The 27,377-nt window shown below is 51.0% G+C and overlaps 1 protein-coding gene across 6 annotated transcripts in view; it reads right to left on the bottom strand.

The window, feature by feature from the left end:
* TACC2 (transforming acidic coiled-coil containing protein 2) overlaps positions 1-27,377 on the bottom strand; it is a 196,431-nt gene that overhangs the window by 35,191 nt on the left and 133,863 nt on the right. For 3 of the 6 annotated variants that reach the window (XM_034663378.1, XM_019805138.2, XM_019805141.2), the window contains exons 7-8: positions 9,972-10,117; positions 2,027-3,338 (exon numbers count right to left, since the gene is read on the bottom strand). In XM_034663378.1, coding sequence (XP_034519269.1) covers positions 2,027-3,338; positions 9,972-10,117 — 1,458 coding nt within the window. The remainder of the gene's footprint in view (positions 1-2,026; positions 3,339-9,971; positions 10,118-27,377) is intronic. The other 3 variants (XM_019805137.2, XM_019805142.2, XM_019805143.2) reach the window with 1 other exon arrangement.

Genomic DNA, 27,377 nt, shown 5'->3' with positions numbered 1-27,377 from the left:
ACAAGTGACCGCGGGCCACTGCCTCTGGTCGGCCGGATGCTTATTTCGTTGTGAAGCCACAGTGCTTTGAAAGCAATCACTCACTGGTCCAATTGGAAATGAAAGAACGGAATGAGAGCTTTAAAAAAAAATGTATGAGTTTCAGATGAAGACATCCAATATGCAAGGGGGGAAAAAAGTTCCATTCCTGACAAGCAGGCAGATATTGGATAATTACATTTTCACAGCCAGGCAGTTTCACTTATGCTAATCACTCTGAAACAGGAACATAACCTCTGCTACTGGGGAGCCACGTGCCCCCCACCATGCCCAGGCCCGACACAGAACTACATAGGCAGCAGCCATGGAGAGGAATGAAAAGAGCATGAAAGCAAAAACAAAACGAAAAAAGCACAGGTAGGGTGAAAGGCAGATTCCATTAAATTTACTTACAACAGAGAACACACAGACATCACATCTTCAACCATCCTAAGACAAGAAGACAAGAAAAAAGAGAGACAGACAGAAGGAACTGACAAAAAAGATAAATCGGCAGACGACTGGTTATCAGTGGGTTGGGCTACAGGAGTCATCCACAGTGGGTTCTGTTGGCAAGCATGGCCAACGTCCCAGCTTTCTGGAGAGGGGCTTGGAGAGCACCTTCCTCTCTTGGTTCCGATGACCCCGTAAGGTGCTGGTGCCCAAACAGCTTTGTCACACGGTGTAGGATTCCAAGCCATCTGCACTAGAGGTGACACCCAGAGATGGGCTGGCTTCCCTAACCCGTTACTTAGCTCTGATGACAGGACAGACCATAACCAAGCTACCTGTGGGGAAGAAGGAGGTGCGCGGTGGCCACAGGTTGGCTCTCATGCCAAAAATGAGAGACTGTGGCTTTGTCGTCTGGGTGTTTCAGACTTCTGTTCGAGGCTTTAAAAAAAGCTTCCAACACAGCTTTGACAGAGTGTCTAGGGAGGGCCTGGTTGGGGACCTGATCTCAGAAAAGTCTTGGGATCCAAGACTAACGCCTGCTTAGAGAACTTCCTCTCAGGAAGCCCCAGATTCTTCTCAAATGTTAACTCCTTGGGGAGCCCTGAATGGGAGGTAAAAAGGTCACCCTGTCTCAATTCATACCAGGCAGAGTCAGAGAGGCCAGCGGCTGTGGTCTCTTCTGCCAAGTTGGTGCCAGAAGCCTGGTCTCTGGGGCCTTGTTCAACTATTGACCATACTTCCCATGAGGGCAGGAGAAAGGCTCCAAGTACCGTCCCCACTACGCTGGGACCCACATCCTAAGCAGGGACCCGTAGCCATCCAGGTGACAGCTGGGTCTGGGGACGAACTCCAGAGGCACTGACACGGAACACTGAAGGGTACTCTACTTGGCAAGTGTCTGTGGACAGCGGAACCGATTATGAATGGCCTCCTGAGGACTGTCTTCTCACTGTTCTCTTCTGGACCTACAGGGCCTTGGAGTCTCGTCTGCAAAAGATGGCTAAAAAAGGAATGAAGACAAACGAGGTGCTTCTCATGGGCTGGCTGGGGTGCAGGGAGGGGCCCAGGCCAGACCTCTCATTCCTGGGCCATTGATGGGCAGACACAAATCCTATAAATTCTAACAATATTTTAAGGGTAGATCTCCTAGCTTGTAGACCACCCCAAAAAGCAATTCCTGTGCTAACCAGGGAAAAGGCTAAGTCACCAAAAGGAAGTTGACCAGGTCTCTACTGGACGGTTCCCTTTCTATGGGCTCTCCCACACTCCCTTGGAGTCAAATGAGAGGTCTCCAGCTAAAAGTAATGCTTTAACCCACTCTCATAATAAGGCAAGGGATCAAGGTCTCTAGACCCACAGGGATATGTGGCTGGGAAATGCCACCACTGTGGGCACAGAGAGGAAGGGAAACAGGTACCGTGTTGCAAACCTGGCGGCATTACGGCCGATGGGGGGAAGGGTTAGGGCAGCCACGTTCATCCAGACACACGACCCGGGATCACAGCCAACGCACAGGCCCGCATCTGATCTTACCACCTTGCACCCCTGAACTTACGTCTTTAGGGGCGTCTTCTTCTTCTTGGCGGGCTTGTTCAGCCCATCCCCGTCCACTCCATTGGCTTCGATGGCACTGGCTGGGATCTCAAAGGAGGCTGGTGATTTAGAAGGCGAGCTGGGGGTTTTCGAGGACGTCTTGAAAGGGTCAACGGATTCATCACAGGCGTCTGGGTCAAAGTTGTAGGACTGTTGGGGCAGTCTGGGGGAGTCTTGCATTTTGGAGGTGGAAGAAAAAGGGTTAAAATTGGGGTCATCCCACTTGTCAATATCAAAGGTGTAGGTACCTTTAGCAATAGGGATGTCATTGGGCTCATCGGGGGATCTGGTTGGCGAGGCAGGAGTGTTGTCGAGTTTCTCGGGGTTTTTTTTCATCTTTGGCCTCCTTAGGGGCATTTTGGCAACCGGCTTTTTGCCCAGCTTTTTGGTAGGAGGGGGGTTTTCCTGCTGGGTGTCCCAACTACCCTTGTCCTCAGAATAGTCAAACTCCAGCCTCACCGGGAGCCCTTTGACTGGGGAGTCCTCCTGCCCCCCACTATCTGATGGGGTCACCTCCACCGCCTCTGGAGCCGTGGCAAGAGGCCAGGTTTTCCTTCCAACCGGGGGGGAGTTCTGCACTCTGCCACTTCCAGAAGCTGGGGGGATGGCCCCTTCGGCGGCCTCGAGGTCCAGAGGGCAGGCGGCCTCGGGCAGAGCAGTGGCTTCCAGGGGCGCCTCCTCCAGGAGGGCTGGTACAGAACCTTCCGTCTTGGCCAATTCAGGTTTTGTCTCGAACGCGCGATTCTCCTCAGTGGAGACAGGATTCTCTTCCAGCGGCTTCTGTTGTGTCTCTTTCACGGGGGGGGTTTCGGTGGGTTTCTTAGTGGTTTGCTTCTTTTTTAAGGAAGGTGGCCTTGGTTTTTTAGTTCGCTTAAGGGTACTGGAAGCACTGCTTGAACCCGTGCTGTACGCATCTGCGGCCGGAGCCACGGCCTCGGGATTGCCTGAGCGGGAAGCACCATCAAAGTCACTGGCTTGCAGGCTGAGAGAGCGGGACAGCGTGGACTTGGAGACGGGCACAGAATCCGTGGATTTCCTCCGCGTGTTCACTTTGCATTCCTGACTCTTAGAGTCTGAGCAGCGGGGCTCCAAGGTCTGGAAATCATCCACCAGCTCGATGCTGTCAAAGTCTAAGTTGTAAGTCCCGCTGCTGGCTATAGGCTTGTCTTCATCGAAGACGGCAGAGAAGGAGTGTGACGGGGGGCGGAAGGGGCTACCTTCCACCGAGCTGCTGCGTGGGCCATCAGGGACAGAGGCCGGCTCAGCACCGCAGCCTGAGGAAGAGGAGGCGAAGCCGTGAGTGAAGGACACAGGACACTGGAGCATTTCTCGTCTTGTGCCAGACTACTGCCCTTGAAGCCGAGGCCCCAGCCCCCTCCCCCGAGCCCTCACTGGGTGGGTGCTGTGCTTGGGTATAAAGCCTGCTCTCACCCATCACTGGCTCCAGACCCTGGGTAGGCTTACCCACCAGTTCCTCATCTGTAAAATGGGAGTGAGGAGGGCTGTTTAGGGAAGAGCTCAAATCATTCAGTCGTTCAAAAAAAAAACCTTTACCTAATTCCCAAGGCACCATTCTGGGTGTTAGGGATTCAACAATGAACAAAACAGACCAAATCCTTGCCCTCCTAGAAGTTACTGTCTTCGGGGAGAAGACAGTTCAGAAACAAATAAGCAAAATGTACAGACTACCAGATGGTGATAAGTACTAGGGAGAAAAACAGAGCCAGGGTAGGGGCATTGCAATTTGAAAATAAAGTAGTTGGCAAAGCCCTCCAAGGAGGAAACACTTAAGCAAAGATCAGAAACAAGGTAAAGGCGCGAACCAGGAGGATACTGGGGGGTGGGGGGCATCACAGGCAATAGGAACAGCAAGTGCAAAGGCCCTGGGGTAGAAGCATGCCTAGCATGTTAAAGAAATAACAGAGTCCAGTATGACTAAAGCAAGGGAGAGGAAGACAGCCATTACCATCATCGTGCCTGTTCTTGACTACACGGAGCTTATGGTGAGGAACCACGGGGAGACTTTCCGTGGAGGCGCCCAGGCCACTGCAGTAGGACTGAGTGTGCCCCACCTGCCACCTATCCCTACGCCAGGCATCACCATAATCTCTCTCTACAGCTCTGCCTGCCACGCTCCTCTTTTTGGCCTTTCCTCTGGCCCAATCCCTCTCCTCCCTTTGCAGCTCTTCTTCCCAGCCTCCCCACCCCACAGCCACTGCTGGCCACAGAGGCTGCTCCTTATTTTAAAACACGCCGTGTATGCTCCACACGTTGGCCACGAGATGCTCCATCACCTCATGACCCCAACGCTCCATGGGGATCTGGCCAGCCCAGCCTTGGCTTGGCTACTGTGGGCTCTGCCCGCACCAGCTGGTGCCATTCATGCATTTCTGGGTTCACAGCTGTCCTGGGCAGTCAGCATGCCAGAAGACGATGCGCCAGAAAACTAACACTATGTCACTGGACAAAGGAGGGCAAATGTTGCAAAGAGGTCCGCAGAAGGGACTGGAGAGTTGGCATAGGCATGGCCCGGGACGGCGTTCCCTAAGTTGTGTTTCACTGATGGGAGTTACACCCCCGACACCCACCCCGTGCCCATCTGGGCCAGAGGCCAGATAAAACACAGGGTATTCAGTTAACTTTGCATTTCAGATCACTGAAAAAGGGTCTTCATATACACACGTCTTGGGAATGCCTCGTTTATCTGGGATTCGGATTTAACTGGACGCCCTGTATTTGCTGAGTCTGGTAGCCCTACCCTTCATCCCAACAAATGGACATGGTTTGGGAAATGATCTGCTAACCCTGAACCGGCCTCTCGCTGGACATCTTCTCAGAGCAATTCACGTTCACCCCTGCAAATGCGCAGGGGTGAGTATTGGTGTGCTGCTTCCTGACTTCGCTCATGAGCAGATATTTCTCTTGGAGCACCTGGCAGAGAACCCTCGGCCCAGGAGATGACAACGCGAGGGAAGTCCAAGCCTCCTGAGCTCAGGAACGGGCCTGACTCATCTTTGCTCGCCCTGGACGGGTCACACCTTCTCTTGCAGGCTCAATAAGCACCGGAAGAATGAAGACCCCTTCTGGAAGCCGGTCTCTTGATGGCTCTAAACTTTCCCGTCTCTCCTGCACCCAGTGCCCCCCAGGCCCTACTTGCAGCAGATGTCCTGGAAGATGGGGGGGGGCACTTCCTTAAAGCCTCAGAGCTCTTCCCACCAAATGATTCCTCCCTCACCTCAAAAACACTCCTGCTTCCCTCCCATCTCAAAAGAAGTCTCCTCCCTGCTTCTTTCTAAAACCAACTCCCTCTCAACTTCCTCCAGGACCTGGCACCCTCAAGCACCCCATCCTCCTGCCTGGACATACGGCACGGAGGACTCAGAAGGACCAGAGGACGCAGGGGAACAGGTGCTTTCAAGGGGGCCTTGCGGGAGGGAGAAGGAGCCTCAGCCCATTCCACTGTGTCCAAAGCAAGGCCCACAATCGCCAGCCTCCTCTCTCTCAAGCTGCCACGGGCCTTCCGAGGCCCTTCAGATTGTTAGCAGTTCCCCAGAATCATGCAACATGCGACCATCTGCTCACTGTCTGACCCAGAAGAAAAGCTCCCTACCTAACACCCTTTCCTCTTTAGAACTGACATTCCCTAATTAAATCATCATGGACCGGGAAACCCAGTCTTGCTGCAAGGTGTCTCGGCCTTGGCACCGAGGCCATATCGGGATGGCTACTCCTCTGTGGGGGGCTGTGCTGTTCGCTCAAGGATGTTACGCAGTATCTTTGGCCTCTTAACCACTAGATACCACTGGCATCCTAAGCCCAGGTAGGACAACTAAAAATGTTTTAGAGGCGCCTGGGTGGCTCAGGCAGTTTAGCATCTGCCTTCAGCTCAGGTCATGGTCTCGGGGTCCCAGGCTCACGCCCCACGTCGGGCTTCCTGCCCAGCAGGGCGTCTGTTTCTCCTTTGCCTCTGCCCATCCCCCCTTCTTGTGCACTCTCTCTCTCTCTCTCAAATAAATAAATAAAATCTTTAAAAAAATGTTTCTAAAAATTGTCAAATGTCCCCTTGAGGGGCACCATCATCCCTGGCTGAGAACAGCTGTCTCATTGTGTGGTCGTTAAGCAGGTCAGTCCGCAGGGCCCGTTACAGGGCCGGGAGGGCCTGAGTCAATCTGAAGACAACGGCCATGAATTACCATATGGAATCCAACCAGGGTCTCAGCAAAGGCCACACTTCCCATGGGCAGGGAGGAAAGGTCTAAAGCAGGCAGGGCACGGTGTCTCCAGTCACCTCCAAGGTCCCCACATGGGACTTCCCAGGCAGTCTCTCAGTGAGAGTAAGAAAACAGGCTTCAGGGACACCTGGGTGGCTCAGTCATTAAGCATCTGCCTTCAGCTCAGGTCATGATCCCAGCGTTCTGGGATAGAGCCCCGCATCGGGCTCCCTGCTCGGCGGAAAGCCTGCTTCTCCCTCTCCCACTCCCCCTGCTTGTGTTCCCTCTCTCGCTGCCTCTCTCTCTCTTTCTCTGTCAAATAAATAAATAAATAATCTTTAAAAAAAAAAAAAAAAGAAAGAAAAGAAAACAGGCTTCACCCCATGGGGAAGCAATTGCCAAGGAGGGAGGGCCACCATCAAAGGGGCCCACCTGGTTTCCTGACCACCTGCTTGCACCTGACAACTGCTGTGTCCATCCTCTGCCTCGGGGTACTTAAATGCACCAACTTACTCCACCTGCAGAGTGTAGCCTGGTTTCCCAATGGAAGGAAGTCAAGAGGTCTGGGTTCCAATCCCAGAGCCCCTCACACGCTGCGAGATAGAGGGTGAGGTCTGGAAGCTGCACATCTCACTGGGGAAGCAGGAGATGCCATCTGACACATAGGGATGCCGTAAGCACGGGGGATGATTCTCGGCTGAGTCAGCGATGACTCACAAAGAGCCCAGCGCAGGCCTGGCACACGGTGGACGCTTACATGAGAGCTACTGTTTAATGATGCAACATTTCCTTCTGTCCCCCATCAGCCAGTTCTGAGCTCTAGGAACACGGCCACCATGCAGCAGCCACCCACACTGCGATCTCAGAACCGGGGAAGGTCAGAAAGGGAAGGAGGATCTCGGAGGACCAGCAGGCTGCCCTCTTCATGTTATGGGTAAGAAAACCGGGCTCAGACAAGCTGCATCCGGGCCCGGCCCGGACGAAGGGTAGATACAGGCAAACCCCCAGCATCCTCCCCATCCGCCTGTCCCATGGGGCATGACCATGCTGGCAGGACCCAAGGCGACGCAACCGACTGGTTGTTTTTGACAATGTGGGTTACCAGGGGAGCAAATCATGTCTTTATTCAAAGCCAAGGGTCTAATCTATTATTTCATGTGGCTCTTTCGGCACCTTTAGCAATATCCCGGGTGCTTTGCAGAAGAAAACCAAACAATAGATACCCCCCCACACACACATGCCCTTTCTTTCCTGCAGTTCTCGGAAGGAACCTTTCTTCCCTTCCCCTCTAGCCACCTCTGAAAGCAGGCACATCCACCTGGTCACGCCTCTGCTGTGCCCCATGCTGTCTGCAGAATGGACAGGCAGCCTTTTCAAACAAGGGCTGCGAATCAAATGGATCTTTGTACAGCCCAAGCCCGGGGGGGCTTTAAGCAGTCACGATCCCAACCGTAAGAGCCCTTATTGTGTAAGCCACATATATTTAGCTTCACTGGAGTTTTTCAAGAAGGAGAAGCACAAAGTCCCTGTTCAAAGACTCCAACTGATGTAATCAAAAGTTCTGTGGGGCTGTGACTTGTGGCGATTACCAGCTCCAACCTCTTCCGGGTGGGGGTTACCTCCTAATCCCCTGCAACGCTCATTCGTTCTGAAGTTGCCCTCTAAGAAAGAGGCGGGAGCTGTGCGTGTGTTTGTTTTTAAGAATGGAGACTGTTCTTTGCTTTGTTGAAAAGCAAATCAGGCAGAAGAAACAAGGACAGGCCACAGAAAAGAACAGAAGCAGCAAACCATCCCCAGACGCTGTCAGGATGCGGGGCTGGGAATCCTAGAGAGCGCACATCGGCTCACGGCAATGGCCCTTCCCTGTTTACTCCTTGGTGCGGGCGGATGAATCGCACACTGTAAGACACCATCAGTTTCTTCTCAATTCTTTCCTAAAGTATCCCACACGTTTGTGGGCATGAACTTGTATCCACAAAAAAAGGACGGTTTATCTCCACTCACGTGTTTGATCTAGGGATGACAATCTATTTGTCATTCACTTTCCATTAAACCTAAGGGTGATTTTTTTTTCACAGTATTATAGGAAATGAATTTTTATATGCTTCATAATATGAAAGAAAAAAATGGGAACGCTAAAAAACTTTCAGCAGTCCTTCCGGCTCCTTCTCCACCTTAAAATCAAATAAACTGCAATAACTTCTCTCTCAGGGCCCAGCCCCTGGACGAGCCATGCAGAATCGGATACTACTAGCTGGTGAGCTGTCAGAGATGGGAGAATATAAAAACTGCCTTTGTCAGACACCAGCAAAGACATCTGCCCTCCCCCCAAAATGGTCCTAACCCTTCCTTCCAGGACCAGGGAGCATATCTGCTCAGGAATCAGCCCCAGAGTGTCTACCCTTTCTAAAACAATAGTCTGTTTGAACCCAGGGCAGGTAGAAAGAATTCTACCCATTTCTTTGTAAAACCAACATCAAGGTCAAAATGTCATTTGACTTTACAGTTCACCTGGCTTCTGGCCAGGGCAAGAGTACAAATGGAGGCCCAGCCATCAACTTGCTCCTTCTCTTCCCACCTAAGCTCCATCCCTTACCTGGGGTGGCCTTAAGCACAGCTTTGTGGACACTCCACCTGTAGGTCCCAGCCCCCACCCTGGTTCCTCCCTGGCTGAGAGGTATAAACATGGGTACACTCAGCCCTGGGAAGATGGGCCATGAGAAGGGGACTGGGTGGGCCCAGGAAGTGGCTGCCCCCAGGTATCTAGAGTGTGGTCTAGGAGACTGGCCCTGCAGCCTCACCATAGAGAGAGGACTGTGGCTGGAGGGAAGCCAGCGTGGGGCCCTCAAAAATACACGGCCCAAAACAGGAAGGTAGTCCAGATCTAAGGACAGTCCCACCTGGCCCTTTAACCGGCCTACAGGGCCATTTCTGGCAGTCCCCACCTCCTTCCCGGTCTCATGTTAAACTTCCACACTGGAGACGGTCCCACCTCGCTGGTGTAACTAGAGGATGGACGCACAAAACACCAGCCGGGTGGGCAGGCTGGGACTGAGGAATGAGGTCTGTCCCATTCCCTGCACTTCCAGCAATCACATCTGAAAGGTATAGAGAGATCTGTGTTTTAAGTCACAATGGGGGAGAAAGGAGGCAGGAAAGTGATAGAAAGTCAGGTAACTTGAGGTTAATGAGGAATAAATGAACCATCCATGTATGGGTTTGGCTATCTATGGCTTTCTCTTCTTTCCCATTTACTACGCATCTCCATTCCCAAGCCCATGGGGGCTATGGTCTTTAATAAAAATGCAGATTCATGTGGGCTGTCAAGCACCAGTGTTCTTATGGGAGCCAAGGGCCACATATTAGCATCCAAGATAGAAGCCCTAATAGAAACCTCCCAGACCCGCTTGTCCCCTCAAACCCAATTCTGGATGCCAAGTGAAAGGTACCCAGAGCTAAATGTGTGCTTTCCCCACAGGCCTCCCCTAAACATCTTCAAAGCAGACAGAATAATCCACTATATCTGCTCACTCTTAGTTTTCACTCACGAAACAGCTCGGAGCAGAGAGGCCCCAGCATCTGGGGAGTGTCTCAGGAGCTCCAGCAACGGCCCCTGGGAGAGGGTGCCCTGCTCCAGCTGCCCCAGCCCAGGGCTGCTCCCAAGTTTCCCCGGGTTGGGGGCGGTGAGCACCTGACCTTGGTTACCTGGTTCTTCCAGGGGAGGCTGTGTGCTGATCTCAGGCTCTGGAGTGACTTCGGGGGGTGGCGGGGGTGGGGCTGGTGGAGCTTTGACAGGAGTCGTCGACTCGGGGGTCTCAAATGCTTCTTCAGAGTCAGAACTCCTGATGGAGAGAGGAGTAGAGAAACACGGGGTTAGGCAGGGGCCAGGGGCCAGTGCTGCTGAGGCTGTGTGGCCTCTGACCCCCGCCTGGGACTGCTAGAACCAGGCTTGTTGCCCAATTAAGCTGTTCGAGGACAGATGTGAGGAAAGTCATTTCCCGGCATGATTCCCAAGAGTGAATCTCATTATCAACAGCTTTATTCCCAAATGACATATGCCATGAACTTAGCCCTATGAGAAATACATACTTCTGGCTCAGTGACAAATACAAACACGGGGGAATCTTTTGATCAACTCTGGCACCAATTCGGTCACACTGATATTCCCAGGAACCCATTTCGATGCCATGGTTCCAACACATCACAGGGTCCCCATTCCGTGAAACCAAATCGCATATGGCCTCTCCCCATCCATCATTCTCTCCCACTGCCCTTCCTTCCCAGGGCTTCTCATAACTTATTATAGACTTATTCACCTCCTAATTGTGTTAATTATCTTTCTCATCTACTGGGCTTCAAGGCCATGAGGGCAGCTGGCCTTATTTATTACAGCATCTCGGAGCCTAAGCCAGGAGGCGGTGAATAAACATCTGTTGAATGAATGAGTGAATGAAGGAAGGAAGGAAAGCAAGCTGGCAAGGCAGCTCTCTGGAGGATGTGCCAGACCAAGACATAAAACACAGCCTGCTGACCGCAACGATACGATAATGACCATTGCTGCTCTGCGGGAGGCCCTGCTCTCAGGAAGATTCTTCATCCAGAGAACTGCACCCAAATTCCACCCAGAGGACACCCCCCCCAGAAATAAGGGGGAGGCTGCTCAGCAAACTAAAGCCTTATCCTGGGCTCCAGAAAACCCAGAGCAGACAGCCCTTCTCCATTCCCCTGCTTCTACTGGGCATTCAATTTTAAGCCAGAAAGAATGAGACCTCCCCAAATCGTGGAGCCAGGCCTGTGTCCTCGGGCCGCGGGGCAGCTCCCGCCTCGCTCACGATGCCCAGCAGTGCGCGGTCCTAGACCACCCTCACTCTGAGATGCCAGAGCCCCATCCCCTGGGCTGATTCCCGACTCAGGATAGTATACAGTCACTAAAATGCTGCTTACTTATTTGCAACAAGGAAGGTCTTTATCAAGACAGTGGATACTTAGAGGACTGCGGCTGGCACGAGTGACCCAGCAGGTAAATCTGGGTGAAGATGGTTGTAATCAGAGGGTGACGAGCCAGGTGAGTATGGAGCAGGAAATGCTCCCGCTGCTGAGCTGCTGCAAGGGTCCAAGGACTCGTGACCTCCACAGAGGACAGCGTCTACTTCTAAGACTATCTGTCAGCCGGCAGAGAGAACCGGGAACCAAGCCAATCCCTCCACCGTCAGCCAGCACAGGAAAAAGGAGCCATTTGGGGAGTTCTCCTTCAGAAATATCTACACATTGATGTTTTTACAACTTGTTAGAGACTCATTTTATCAGTGCCAAAGACCCCACCCCCAAGAATCCTGGCTCCTGCAACCAGCCCCAAAGCCCTCCAGGGATCCAAAGAGATGAACAGAAACACCAGAGCTGCTTTTGACGGGATCCAATGAGCCGAAGCTTGCACACTATCAAATTTCGTGAGGAAAGACTGAAACCCCTCCACACAGGACAGGGGCCATGCTGACCTTTTACAAACACACATGAATATTAAATGCCTTAGCTTTGGTCCAGGGAAGTAAAGATCCACACTCGGCCCACAAGAGATCAAGGTACCTGAGTGTTGCAGAGTCCGTTTACCGACATGAAAAACACAAGGGAGTTACACGAGGGAGTATCGAAGAGAAACAAGAGTTCGGATCAGCCGGGAGGGCCCCAGACGTCACCCTGCCCCCAGCACTGCACACGTCTGGGGCAACACTGACAAGACGCACAGAGCCAACTTGCCTCTTTCCAGAGCTTCCTTGAAGGGCCATCAGACTGGAGTCCCCACTGCTGGTCACTGCTGTCCACATCCATTGGGCCCATTCCACCAGGGGCCACATCCTCCAGGAGGCAAAAGCCATCTCTGCTGAAGGACAGCCTCGGTCCCCTGAAGTCCCACCCCCGATTCCCTTGCCGTATCTCTGGGATCTAAATCTGTCCACAATGTGAGGAAGGAGTTAGCCGCACTGCCGGCCACGGGCGCTGCGAGCTTCTCCAGCGTGCAGGACAGACGTGGAGTGAGAGGCTGCGCGCTCCTCCCGTGGCTTCTGCAACCCTGGGGCCCTGGCAATGTGCGGCTTTAGAGCACAAAGGACCCCTGCTCTTTCCCAACAGCAGAAGCAAGCGACAGGGAGGGCCGGATGCTCTTGGGTCCGAGCTGCTGAATTCCAATGAGGTCTCTCGGGCTGCAGCTGCCCGGCCCGGTGCACCTGCTCAGAAGGGGCCACCATTCCCCACTGCCCTGTGCGGGACGGAGAGGGCACATCCAGCCACTTTGTGGTTCCTTGCCTGTTTACCGTGAACTGTTTCTGCATCAAAACACCACAGGCGACTGCGGACCCTAAGAATGGCATTCACTTCCGGTGATGCCTGCGTTGTGTTCACATTTCCGCTCCCTCTCCCAGGAGCAGAGAGCAAGTTAATTAGAGGAGGCGGATGGCAGCTTTTTTAATTAGCTCTTTTCCCCCTGTTCAGTTTCCCAGAGCGCTCAGAAACATTTCCAAGAGGAGGGATTTCTGTAGTCCACCCACAAAGAGCTGTACATAAAAATAAAGCAGCACTTTGGAGGCCCAATGCAAAAAAGCAGCTCCCGTTGGCTGTTTGATTTTTTTTTTCCTACTAGAAAAAACCGAAGTACAATAAGTGATTCTGTTAAGGCTCTGCACACTTTCAAAATGAAAGAAAAGGAAGTTAATTTGCTGTAAAGATGCACCAGAAAGAATGTGCCACTCCGGTCTGCTAAAACATCTCTAAATTAGAGAAAAATGCATTTACTGGGATATGCATATGCTATGTTCACTGGATAAATAAATATGCAAATGCATGCAAATGAAATGATGTCTTTCCCTAGTGTAAAAAGGTAATGACCAGGCATGAAATATGGGGACTTTAATTTCCAGCATAAAAAGCTTTATAATAGTTATCATATGCTGAACTTTTGTTATGTGTCAGGCACTGGGCGAGGCCCATTTGTACATTTCTCTATCATCTTCAAAAACAGCCTGCCTGCTGGAGAGCAGGTCCACTTTACAGATGGCGTAACTACTATGGCTTAGGGAAGCAAATTATTTTGCCCTTGGCCATCTTGTTAGCAAGCAATGGAAGATGGGCTCAGATCTAGAACTGTCTGCCTATCATTCTCCACAGCAGAACTCTTCTTCCAAATGAATCCTATGCATGGAGAAAAGCAGTATTTCTTTTATTTTATAAACTCAATTTAGGAGATACTCTTATGATAAAGTCTGTCATTGGGAACACCAAAGCGATCTTGACAAACTTGAAAATTTGACACCAGGGGTTGGGGATGCCAATCGCAGCAACAGATCTGCTAATTGCTCCCTGGTTGCACACGACCAGGCAGAGTCCTGATGCAGACTGATGAGTGATTGCAAACAGCATCTGTTTTTTAACAGCTTGTCCTGTGATCACGGGATATTCTTTAATAAGGCAGACAGGGCCGAAGACCTACCCAGCAGTACAAAACCAAATTCATCCATCAGCACAGGGCAATATGCTGATGGTATCCAATGCCACATGGTGTGCTGTGCACGGAAGGGAAGTAAAGACAGAAACATGTGACCCCAAGTCCCGACAGACGGTGCTACCCGCCACTGAAACCACACCTGCCAAGCTCCCCAGGTGCGTGTTGGCCAAGTTTTAGAGTATCTTTTCAAATATGTTCTCAGATTTCAGAGAACCTCTATAATATAGTTCTGAGGTCCCATGGAGCACAGGCTGAAAACCTCTGCTCCACACAACGCAGGTATCAGTCCCTCACAGACGACACACAGTGTTAAAACGGAGCACTTTATGGAAACTGTCCCCAAAGCAAGGCGGCTGGCAAAATGTAAAACCCTAGAGCCTGTTGCCCTATCTTTTTGCTTCACTTTCAAAATTTTCATGTTTTACTCCTATGAACTGTGACAACAAAATAGTATAAGGTCAGCACCCACAAATACATTAATGTGTTAGCATAACATGTGATAAAGTTAGTATAACATAATCACACATACACACACAAGTACGTGTGAGTGTGTACGTGTATAAATAAAGCATGGGTATCTTTTTCTTTAGTTTATTTACAATCCCTATTCCCCACATGGGGTTCAATGTGGGGTTCACACTCACGACCCCCCGAGATCAAGAGTCACACGCCCTACTGACTGAGCCAGAGAGGTGCCCCAAAACCTGGGTATCTCTTACCGAAGAGGTGCTATAAATGCTGTTTTTCAGCTTATCACCGAACAGTGACATTTTGCTCAAGTTTTATGGGAGGTAATTCAAGGGATTGGGAAAAGAAATCTCGAACACCGTTGTCCTATTCCAACACGCTTATCACGTCCTTTTCAACAGGCAAGGAAACTGAGGCCAGGAGAGCTGCAGTGACTTCCCAAGGTAACCAGCCCATTCTGGCACAGCCTCGGCGGGACCTTCCATAGAACCAACCTGCTTTCATTAAACGCTGACTCTAAGTAAGAGCCCCCCTCCCCATCCTAACTGCAGTGCCCCGCCACCTGGAAATCTAAAGTTACCTATACCTGAGTGCTATCTGATTATCAAGAAATAGTTCATTCTTTTTTTTTTTTTAAGATTTTAATCTATTTATTTTCGAGCAAGGGAGGGAGAGAGAGAGAAAGAGGGAGAGGGAGAGAGAGGACTCGGTGCTGAGCATGGAGCTCCATGTGGGGCCTGATCCCACGACCCCGTCATGACCTGAGTCAAAACCAAGAGTCGGCTGCTCAACCGACTGAGCCACCCAGACACCCCAAGAAATAGATCATTCTTAAGCATTGCTAAAGGGATGTTATCTATCTAGAAAGTTCTCTATTTCTTTTTTTTTAAAGATTTTACTTATTTATATGAGAGAGAGAGACAGCCAGCAAGAGAGGAAACACAAGCGGGGGGGGGGGCAGAGGAAGAAGCAGGCTCCCAGCAGAGGAGCCTGATGTGGGACTTGATCCCAGGACTCTGGGATCATGCCCTGAGCCGAAGACAGACGCTTAACGACTGAACCACCCAGGCGCCCCTAGAAAGTTCTCTATTTCTACAGCAATTTCTCAGAATTCTAGCGTAAGTCAGCCTGGGGATAGAGGTTTTGCAACCCCCCACCCACCAGGAGTGAAAGGCCACACACAGTGCAGGCACTCAGGAGGCCAGGGCTCCACATGACAGAAGCCCCACCCTCTCAGGTCCTCCTGGAGGGCCCAGCTGGGCAAGAGCTGCAGGTGTCCCTCTGGCCCCCCTCCCTCTGAGACCAAACCCAGGGAGAGGTCATAGTGCTGGCCCAGAGCCCTGCGTTGGGGCGAGGCTCACATCCTTCAGGCCTAAAGACCACCTGCCATCCCTGAAGAGAGGGAGACCTTCCAGAAACAAAACGGAGCTCTCAGCGGATCAGACAGGCGTCTTCATCTCCGCAGCTAAGGCTCTGATGGATTTGTACGTGAGAGGGTATTTTTGAAACTGCCTTGCACTAAATTCTATTCATCGAAATATTCTACTTCAGGCAGCCTTGTCAAGAAATGCTGTCTCTGTCGCAACATGTGTGCACACTCACGCGCACACCCACACACGCTTCCCTCCAGCCGAAAACAACTTGACCAGACTGGCAATTTTTTGGAGCTGACTGAAAAGAGTCCTTCACTGTCATGTCCCCATCCTGCAGACAGAGAAGCAATCCGCTCTGCAAGATCCCTCCTCCACACGTCGGTCAAGGAGGAACATTATTTCAACATGACCCAGCGCACGGACCCTTCTCGGGTTGTGAGGTGACCGAGGAGGCCACGGTCAGGTGCTGTCTTCCACGAACACACAGCTAGTTCTGGCGAGCCAGGCTGCTGGAGTTTTCCAGGCTGACGCTCCAGGGAAAAAAAAAATCAAAGCAGATGACAGCACCCTTATTCCAAGATTCCCAGCACCCAGCATCTGTCGGGTTTCTGAGGCGGGTCCCATTGTCAGACTCCAGCCGCTAGCACTTGGTGGGTACTGTGAGATACCATCAGGACTCAGGGGGCACGGGCAATCACACACTGGCCGCTTCTAGGTTACGGGCACCCCCAATGAGGACAGTGGCGTGGGGAAGACATAAGAGCACACATAAATCCAATGGAATAGGGGAGACAGAATCCCCCCCCCCAAGCAATGAATGTCTACCATAGAAGTCCTTCCAGCTACGACACTCGCTATATCTGAGTGAACGCAGGCAAGTCACCTGACCATGTGGGCCCTTGGACTGTTTGTCCAATAAGTGGAAAAAACAACTAAAAGGATCATTCCTTCCCCTTACACCGCAGCTGATTCTGCCCTTGGCCTCCAGCCCTTAGAAATTCGGGGGAATGTGATCTGCTAGCAAGCTAAGTCTTCTTTTTCATTTAGTCACAGCTACTGATTTGGGCATGAAGGAGAATCTGGAGCCTACACACTGTGTGGGATGGCTGTCCTGCCAGGCTGCCTGTGAACAGAAGTGTGTCCTGGAGGACACAGGGACTCTCCGGGTCGCACTGACCTTGACTTCATCCTTCGCTCGAGGGGCACATAACCCATACACCCCAGGGTCAGGGGAGGGTTTCCAGAATGGAGGAGGCTCAGGGTGGGTTGTGTGGGGGCATACACATGTGCCCAATGAAACATCCCTACACACTACGTTTTGTAACGGACTTATTTGTAATACCACCAGGCACTCAGCAGAGCAGACTCTCCGTGGCTGTGTGCCTTAGTGCAAGCAGTGTCGGAGGAAGGCCGAGCCGGCAGCCCCAGGCTCCCGATTCTACCTGTTTGTAACTGGAGCCTGGAGAAATGCCAGAATGCCAACCAAGTCTCAGGAGAAATAAAGAAAGAGGGACTCAACTGCCCTTTAATGGCCTTGCCTTCTGCAATGATATCGCCGAAATCTCATCTTTGTAGCTGAACTCCTTGCTTGGGTAACTTAAGCTGGAATCTTTAAATTCAGATTCTTAAAAATCTAACTGGAAATAAGATATTCATAGATGCTAGCAAGACAAGAATGGAACACACAGAACCGAGAAAGACCTAAGAAGGAGCTTCCAACAGACTGTCATTAAGAGTCCTTCTCTTTTCTCCAGAGAGAACTCCAGAGCACCCTACCTGGTCAGCCTGCTAACAAGCAAAGTTTCCCAACCAGCCAAGACACCACCAGCCATCAAGAAGACACAAGAATGTCTCTGCTCAACCACGGGTGCTGAAGATCCCACATTCCTCAGTGAAAGTTCTTCTGGTCTTGTCCGAAAACATACTTATCCGCCTTTCATACACCGTTCTAACAGGCTTGTGCTATGGACCGAATGTGTGTGTGTGTCCCCAAAATTCATGTTGAAATCTCATTCCCAACATGACGTAGGTGATTCAAACCTGATCAGGCCCCCGTGAAGGGTAAGCGTGGCCTCTTATGAAAGACACCCCAGATTCCGGAATGGCCTTGCCCCTTCTGCCAGATGAGGACAAGTAAGAACACGACTGCCTATGAACAAGGAATCAGGCTCGCACCAGACACCAAATCTGCTGGTGCCGTGACCGTGGATCCCCCAGTCTCCCAGCCCGTGAGGACTAAATGTTGGTTGTCTAAGCTGCCCCCTCTATGGCACTTTCGTCATCCCAGCCCCAACAGACCAAGACAGTCTGGTACCTCGCTTCTGAAACCAAAACAAATCAGAAGGGGCAAGGAAGACAGACGCGTAGATAGCGTCTATGCAGCCTGAGTGATCCACGAGACAGAAGGACTGTGAAAGAAGATGCAAGAACTCGGAAAGAACAGTGATGTCTAGTTAACCCCTAGGGCTTCCCCAGTGCCCGGCAATGCCAGACCCTCCCCCAGCACCCACACTGTTGACGCGGCCGTGGTGGGTTCACATGTAGAGTCAGGAGAGCTCCGAGCTGAGTAATAAGTAGGAAAAAACAGCAAATTAAGGGATACGATAATTAGATATGAACATAAATAAACATACATAAACACCCATGCATACTTACATAACACACATATACCTGTGTAGAGACAGAAATAGACGCACACATAGGCAACATATGCATTGGGTCTGTAAGCCGAGAAAGGTATGTCAGCATGCGTAACGCTTCTTTGGTACAGGACGCTGGCCTGAAGGGGGCGGGGCCCAGCCACGCTGCTGCGGACACCAGGGGCCTTCCCAGATCCGCTCAGGATGCTCTCCCAAAGCCCATGGGTCCAGGATGCAAGCAATGGAACTCGGCTGGGTCTGATTAGCGGATTATGTCCAAGGCGACGTGGTGCAAGGGAAGGAGCTGGCCAGGAGTTTGGGGAAAGGGTGGCGGCTGGAGCTAGCCTTCCTCCGGGCACAGCCCAGGGCACAGACCTGCCCCTTCAGGCGTTCCTGCAGCAGCAGGAAGCACCCAACCTGCCTCCCCGGCTCACTTGCACCTGCCACAAGCATCCCTCTGATTTCAGGGCGCCTCCCCAGCAGTGCCTGGATACCTGGATGGGGGCGCCTCAACCCGGGGCTGCTTGCCTCAGCCCACTTCACAGTTTGCTCCTCAGTGTCCTCACCTCTCCTCCATCTGACCCTCAAACAGGCGAGGCACGTGGACATCATTCCACAACAATTTCAGTAGGACTGGTCACCTGTTCCGAGCCGGGCACCTGGGCGGCCAAGTCAGACACACCAGCTCCCTGCTTTCAAGAAGTTTGCATCCTTCTGGGGCCTGAGGAGGACAATCCAGAGCCAAGGGGCCCCGTGACTTGCCGAGGGGCTCAGAGCCCTACAGGGGCAGAGCCGACACGAGAGCATACATCCTGCGCCCCTTGTCCCACACCAAGTGGCTTCCTCTGTGTCCCAGGGGTTCCTGAGCATTGGCAGGCTGGAGTCTGCAAATCAGTCTCCAGTCCATTAAGGCGCCATCGGTTTCCACGGCATCCTCAGCTCCGGGACGATGGATCAGACAATGGGGTTTCCACATCTGGATCCACGACCGCCCCATGGGGGCCGCCGGCCAGAACAGCCTGGGTCCTCTGCCCTCTGCCCTCCTCACTCCTGCTCCCCTCTCCCTCGGCCAAACCTTAACCTGTCCCCTCATTCAACCACCAAGTGGGCGTCCAGGCCTGCCTTCCTGACTATAACTGCTTGAGGTTCCTGGAACCTACCTCGGGTGACAGGGTTGCTTGTGGGCCACCCAGACCCTCACTGTTACCCTCACTGATTCACGTCTTGGACAAAGGGCAATAAAATCACGGGGTCAAGAGAGACTCAAGTGCTAAGTTCAGAGTGGATTCTTTCTGCTCAGTAGAGCAAGGGGAGTCCGGCGTTAGCATTCTGGGCTCCCAAGTTCTTTATGTCCAAAGCACCCTCACCTAAGTGTCTGTCTGTCTCCGTGTCTATCACTGCGCGTCTCTGTTTATGACTCTGAATAGGGCTGGGTTACCATCTGTCCTAGAGTCTCTGTCCCAGCACTTGTCTCCTTCTCCTCTGCCTTCCCTTCTCCCAGTGTGAGTGTGAATGCGAGTGTGTGCGTGCACACACACACACACACACTGGCACCTCCACCTTCCCCACCAACTCTGGTCAAAAGGAGGAAAAGCACATTTGGAGGCTGCCCCGCTAATCTGAATCCTGCCCTTTCTATCGATAATTAAAGCTCTTGTGTTTTGACTTCATAATTCATCACTTACAATTTTGCCTTTAGAGTGGTCCTTCAAAGCCTTGCAAATTATTATTAATAATAGCAACGGAGAAAGGATTTGAGGGCTTTTACTGCATCGGACATTAACCCCCCTACACTCATCTTTTCCTAATGTTTCAGTGTACATTCATTACTGAGTCATGCTGAGGTCATTGCTTTTTAACATATACAGTTGACCCATGAACCACACAGGAGTTGGGGCACCAACCCCCCACGAGCCGTCAAAATCCAAGTATGACTTTTGACTCTCTAAAAACTTGACGGCTAAGAGCCTACTGTTGACCGGGAGCCTTACTGGTAACATAAAGAATTGATCATTTTGTATTTTGTATGTTACACGTATTACATACTGTATTCGTACAAGAAAGTAAGCTAGGGACAAGAAAATACTAAGAAAATCGTAAGGAAGAGAAGATATATTTATAGTACTGAACGGCATTGGAAAAAACTCATAGAAAAGTGAAGCCACACAGCGCCAACCCGTGTGGTTCAAGGGCCAACCGTACACACTTTACAGGTAGATTTCACCCAGTTTGCTAAAACCTGAGCTGCCCAGAAAGCAGTGTGAGCTCCCTGTGAGATCCAAGCCCTGGGACTACAAATCACAGCATCCCACCCTCCTGCCGAGACTGCTGACTTTGAGGGAGCCTTCCGAGCCAGGAAGCTTTGCTGAGGGAGAGAACTGAGCCCAGAGTGGGTTTAGTTATTGTCGTATTTCATTTATCTGCAAACCAGTAATTCTCCCCGAGGTGACGCTCAGCCAATACGTCCCCCAGCCGCTCTCCGCGAGTCACAAAGACAAACTCTTCGGAAAAATTCCTTCCCAGCTCTGCTAAGTAAATGACAACGTGCGGTGGGTCCACGGGGTGTCTCCACCATGATGTTGCCCCCAGAAACAAAATGGAAAAAACCTGGACTTGGGATGGGATGGCTAGAATACTTTAGTATTTAGTATTTCTACCAATGTCTGCAAACAGTGCCTTTGTTCGATAAAGAAGGAGCACTTAAATCTTCTGTCCCTTTCCTTCCAACCTTACAGGACCAAAAGGAAAAGAATGGCTTGTAAACAGACTGTCAGTTGCAGAGAATAAGCATTGTTCAAGCCTTGAAAAATGCGCATTTCCTTAGGGCACTGCCTGCTTCAAGATATTTTCACACCATTCTCTCATACATAATGCAGCAACATCGCTCAGTCTTTGACCCACTTATTAAAAAAATTCTGAACAGAGGGACGCCTGGGTGGCGCAGCTGGGTTTGATCCTCAGCCTCTTGATTTCAGCTCAGGGCATGATTTCGGGGTCGTGGGATCGAGTCCCAGGTCGGGGCTTCGTGCTCAGCGTGGAGCCTGCCTGAGATTTTCTCTCTCCTTCTCCCTCTGCCCGTCCCACCCCCTCAAAATAAATAAATAAAATCTTTTTAAGAAAATTCTGAACAGATAAAGTCGGAATTAAATCATGTTGTTCACATATAATATCTGAATTATCTGATTCTGGTAATTTTGTAGAAAAAAACCAGCCCAACGTTCATAAAATATAAAAATGAGCCTTTACAGATCTGGCTCCAAAATTCGTGCTCCTCCACTTGGGTGAACTGGGAGCTCCTCCAACTGGGAGCCATTTCGGACAGGTTCCTTAACGCACCTTACCTGGGCCCGCCTCCCTGTCTGTGCGGTGGGACCACCGACAGCGCGGTTGCCGTGAGAGGTGAGTCTGTACTCCGTTTAGAAGGAGTTTACTCTCTTCAGTCCTTAACACGTTAAAATTCTACAACCAAGAGTACTGTATCCTTCACCTGAACACCATCAGAGAAACATAAAGCATAGTCCTAAAGCCCCTATAGTCCCGGGGCAGCTATACCCAGGGGCAGCTATACCCATGATTCGTGAGTTTACAGAGCAAAGAGAAAAGAATGGGATTTTCTTGCTCTTCCCACACACCCTCCCCCTCCCCTCCCCAGCTCCTGTGCTCTCTCTCTCTCTCTCTCTCACACACACACACACACACACACTGTACACACACACACACACACACACACACACACACGCTGCTAAAATGGCTAAAATGGCTATGGGCGAGGAATTGCAAAATCAAGCAATAAATTTCACTCGAATATTTACTGAATTAATTCACAGCCACTGACAGAAACTGTAATCAGCAAAGTAGAAGGAGTGCTGACTCTGTTTTGGGCTCTGGGGTGCACTTGGGAGTTTTTCTCTCTCTTGCGTTCCCTAAAAGGAAGACAGACATGAAGACAGACATGAAGAAGGAAGGAGGAGCCAGTCATCCCAGAACAGGGGAAAGAAGATTCCAGGCAGAGAGAACCACAAGATGAAGAGCCCTGAGGTTGGAAGGAGCTTGCCAGGTGCAAAGGGCAGGCTGAGCTATGGTCCCCTGGAGAGAGATTAGGGCCAGGAGGAGAAAGTCTGCCATGAGGAGCTGGAAAGCTGGGGAGGGCTTCACATGGGGAAGGACTCCCCCGATGTATGGTCGTCAAGGCCACCGTGACTGCTCTGACAAGGGCAGCAAGGCAGCAGTGGGGGAGTGGGGCAGAGCCCATCACATCAGCCAGGAGACAGGAGTCCAGAGACAGAAGGTGGGGCCGTGCACTAGACAAGCAAGGGGAGGGACAGAGGGAGAAGCAGCTGCAAAGATGAATAGTAGTCAGACTCGAGACTACCATGGAAGGTTAAGGAAAAAGCTGAGATCCCAAGTGTGCTTTCAAAAAGTTTCAGCTAAAATTAAGCATTTACTTTTACTGTCACCGTAACTGATACAAGAAAGAGGATAGTTTTTCTCGGGGCACCTGGGTGGCTCCGTTGGTTAAGTGTCTGCCTTTGGCTGAGGTCATGATCTCAGGGTCCTGGGATCCAACCCTGCATTGGGCTCCCCGCTCAGGGGGGAGCCTGCTTCTCCCCCTGCCTGCTGCTTCCCCTGCTTGTGCTCTCTCACTCAAGCGCTCACACACTCTCTCTCTCTGTCTCAAATAAATAAATAAAATCTTAAAAAAAAAAAAAAAGAAAGAAGATAGTTCATCTCTTACACCGGTCAATTTAATAACAAAAGTATCAAAGCCATAATCAGTGGTTTGAATACGACAAGGCTGGTAAGTAACCTCAGATTTCAATTACATATAACAAAGCTCCAATGAACGATACAATTTCCCACAGCAAACGGGCAAACTGTCTCAAGGTTAAGGGTTTTGTGACAATAACCCAATTGAGTTAAAATAGACTCTCAGAGCTGACCTTCCTGCCACTATACTACTCAATTGGATGATAAAAGGAACAGAGTAAGGTATAAATCTGACAATGGCCACCTGACTATTTCCAGTCCTCGTGCCTGCAAGCCCTCAGACTTATAAACAAGCTTCGGCTTTCTCTCTTAGTTTTAGGACAAGAGCAGCTTTGTGCTTTGTCTTCTCAAATCTCTTGCATCAAAGGCTCCAAGTTTTCCATTATCTCAAGGTTCCTCCTATTTTAAAAGTCATGCTCTGGTTTCAGCTGGAATCTTAATGAAAGTTGAATCAAATAATTAGGGGCTTATTTCTTCTCTATTTGTCACAGGACATGCTGACAGATCAAGCATTAGAAGTAAGAAAAGGAAAGAATCAAGGATTTCAGCTCCCACAACTGGAAGGAGGTAATACTGGGGAGCACACGAGCTCTGTTATGAATGGAGAATCTGACAAATTTTGCCCAAAATTAAGATGGAAAAGCTCTGACTCTTGACATTTCCCTATCGCACTTCCTTCAAAAGCCAACACCAGAGGGGTTCGCTTGCTTGGCCCAGGTGGTCAAGATGAACAAAGGACTGAACAGATTGGCCTGCTCAAGATCAGACTTGATGATGGAAATCCATCAACCAAATCATCATTCCAGGGGCGCCTGGGTGGCTCAGTCATTAAGCATCTGCCTTCGGCTCAGGGCGTGATCCCAGAGTCCTGGGATCGAGCCCCGCATCAGGCTCCCTGCTCCACTGGGAGCCTGCTTCTTCCTCTCACACTCCCCTGCTTGTGTTCCCTCTCTTGCTGTCTCTCTTTCTCTGTCAAATAAATAAATAAAATCTTAAAAAAAAAATTCATTCCATAGCCGCTAAACAAGTAAATAGAAATCCTACAACAAAGACATCAGTGATGGAAAACTAGCATTTCTACCAAAGAATATGCAGAAATACTCGGATACAGAAAAATAACCAGACACTCCCCTAGGTGCTATTTCAAGACGGAGGCCCCACAAATCCTCAATTCCCCCCTTAGACACCATTTTCACCCCAGGATGTGGAAGCAATGCCTCAGAAAGAGAGGGAAGGAGAAAGAGGAGGAGAGAGCCAGCATCACTCATAGCAAGGGCCTCGATGGGCACACCTGAGGAGCAGGTTATGGGGGGTGGTCTGCAGGGCATCCAGAGGTGAGCCGGGCCCTCCCATCCCCATGCATCAAATGCTTTCCAGCTTAGCTCTTTCCAGGTCCCAGACAAGAGAAAACCGCACACTGCTCACTGACACGTGCGCCCAGGTGAACTAAGGCTTGGGCACCTCTCAAAGACTGAGATGCTGTTCCTTCCTTTCCTCGGAGAATTCCAAGTGCCCAGCCAGGGTCTGGAGCTCCCGCAGGAACCTGGTGCCTGCACAGCCCCACCTCCACTCTGTCCCCCAAATCCCTTCCTGCTACAGAATAATGCTGTTGGCTCCCTCACTGCCTGCTAGGCCTGGGCCTCATCCCCTCCCCCGTTCATTGTCCTCCCTGCTTCAAAAGCCTCACCTGGGAGCCTCCCCTCCCTTTCTGCTTCCAAAAGGCCCCGTGCACAGGCCCCTCATCCCTGCTAGAGCAGCTTCTCCCCCACGCAGCTGCCTCTCTCTCCCTTCTAGCCTCCAGCAGCCACCGCTCCGTCCAAAATCCTCAAGTTTCAACTGCCTCCCTTGTTTGCTGACCTGCCCCAGCCAACTGCACATATATTCTGGCTTCCTAGGGCCAGACCAGCCCTTTCAACAGCTCTAATCTGCAAAGCTAGCTAAGAGGCCCTACTTTTTTTAGGAAAAAGCCAAAAAAAAAAAAAAAAACCCAAAAAACTATTTCTGTCTACATATATAATGAGATGCAAGTAAAATGATGCTGTATATTCCACTTAGTTGGGATGAGGTGTGGGCACTGGACAGATGTCCGCTTGTCCCCTGAAGAACAGCCCTGCCTATTCCAAACAGCCCCCCCGGTGGGCAGCCTCTAAGGCTCTAAACCATCATCTCTATGGGGGTGTAAGACTAGGAGGATCTTCATTAACTAGGGAGGACCTTGGGAGAACTTCAGGAAAGCCAATTTCCAAGCAACCCTGAAGCGGAAGGTAGGCTCTTAATTCTATGAATACGGACCCCTGCATTAAACAAGATAGGCTGCCCCCATCGTAAGTGGCAAATCTGGAAACTCAGAACTACAGTCAGCTTGTGCAAAACAGAGTAACATAAAGAAACAAAGGTGGGCTGTTTTCTCCCTGGTCTCTTAACACAAACCCAAATCTGGTCACATGACTCCTCTCTTAACTCCATCAAAGGCTGCCCACTGCTGCCCCAACTCCTTAGCGCGATTCATGAGGTCTTCCAAGATTTGGCCCCTGCAATTTCCCTCTGGTCCCACCCTGGTCCCTGCTCTCACACCATGTACTCAAGCCAAACCCCACACCCTGCCCTCCACCGGCCCGCCAGGCCTCTTCCAGCCCTTCTGCACTGGCTCTTGCTGTTCCTTCCACCTGGCTGCCCTCCTGCCCAGCAGATACCTGCTCAGAAAGGTTCAGCAGAGATGTCCCCTCCTCCATGCAGCCCTCCATTACTTCATCTCCACTGAAAGCTAAAGTGTCTGTCCCAGTGCCTACCACACCCATGCGCATGTTTGGGGTGTAAACATCGTCTTCTCCCAGTAGACTGTGAGCTCCCTGCAGGCCAGGTCCTTGTGTCAGTGCCTCACAGTGGCCTCCGAGGTACAAAGGGCCCAGCCATCGTTCTGCCTCTTTGGCCTCTTCTATCCTACAACCTGACTGGTCCGATTCCATTTAATATTTTTTTTACCAATAAAATATTACATCTGGGTATGAGGGCAATACTTCCCAGGGCCCCTGAGACTTGGGCAATTTATACTGCCTCCAGGAAAGCCTGTACCCATCACCCCCATACGTCTGGTTCCCTTCCACACACCATGCCAGGAATGTAAGCCCTGAGTTTTAGAAGAGGTGGTCACATTTGGAGGTGGGAGAAACACAGTATTCAGGAAATTACAAACATAACACAGCATATTATACCGTCGTGTAGTGTAGTGTAACATAATATAATTATTACAATTAAACCAATATAATATAATATATAATATACTTTGAGCAAAATTGGGAAACGCACCATGAAAAGCCAGGAAAGCAAACACAACAGACGAAAAGTGCCTTATTGGAGAAAGCCCATCTAAGCAGGCTGGTTTCTAATGTTCAGCACCTTCTTTTCCACTTCACAGGCACCGAGGGGTTTCTCAGGGAGTGATACGAATGCATCCTTGGGCACCCTGTGTCAATATTTCAGGGTTCCTTCACCAGCCTTCCCTAGGAATTATGCTATATTAAAACAACAAACCCACGAGCAGACTACGTCACAAACATCTATCGTGTCTTCTCCAGTGTCCCCAACATGCGTATGTACCCTTTTCCTCTCTGCAGAATCTCTCAGCCACAGGGAGCGGGAGGGGGTGTTAACCCCATTGCTCTGAGGTCATGACTGAGGCACAGAGTTAAGCTGGCAATGCCACATGCCCAGGAACCAAGGACAGCTTCACACTGAGCGAGCACCACAGTCCACTAGCTTTTCAAGGTGGTGTCTGTCGAACTTTGTGCTGTTCCTAACGGTGGAGTTGGGCTGCTTAGTGGTGACCTGAGCGCACTCCTCCCACTTATTCTTGGGAGGAGTGGGTCAGTTAGTTCAGCAGGCACCCCTCAATCCCAATGTTGCCCGGCTCTCTGGTCCACCTAAAATAAACACACTGGTCACAGACATGGACCCATAGTCACACGGTCATCCAGTAAGGAGACAGAACCCTGCTCTAGTCTACCGAGGCCCCGTGAAGAGACAGGGCTCAGGGCCTCCATGAGGCAGAGAGAGGCCAGAAGAGCTCTGCTGGCTACAGCCTCCACTCAGCCCCCTGCCCACTGTCCTGTGTATGGGAGCAGGTGGCTGGTGGCCACAGGGCCCTAGCTCAACCTCGAGGTGGCCCGGAGTCTGGAGGCAGCCTCGGGACCGTACAGTCAGGCTGGGTGCTAAGAACTACCTCTCAGGGAGGGTCTGGCTCCAACATGCTCTTGCCCATCTGTTACTAGAACAATTGGACGTGACAGATGTCAGGGCACAAACACCTCTCCATTTCTGAAGTCCCGCTCTCCCTCCTCCATATAGACAGCGCCTCCAGGCA

The sequence above is a fragment of the Ailuropoda melanoleuca genome, chromosome 6, assembly GCF_002007445.2.
Source record: "Ailuropoda melanoleuca isolate Jingjing chromosome 6, ASM200744v2, whole genome shotgun sequence".
Taxonomy (NCBI): domain Eukaryota; kingdom Metazoa; phylum Chordata; class Mammalia; order Carnivora; family Ursidae; genus Ailuropoda; species Ailuropoda melanoleuca.
Note: the sequence above shows the minus strand (reverse complement) of the source record. Positions and strands in the feature narration are given on the sequence as shown.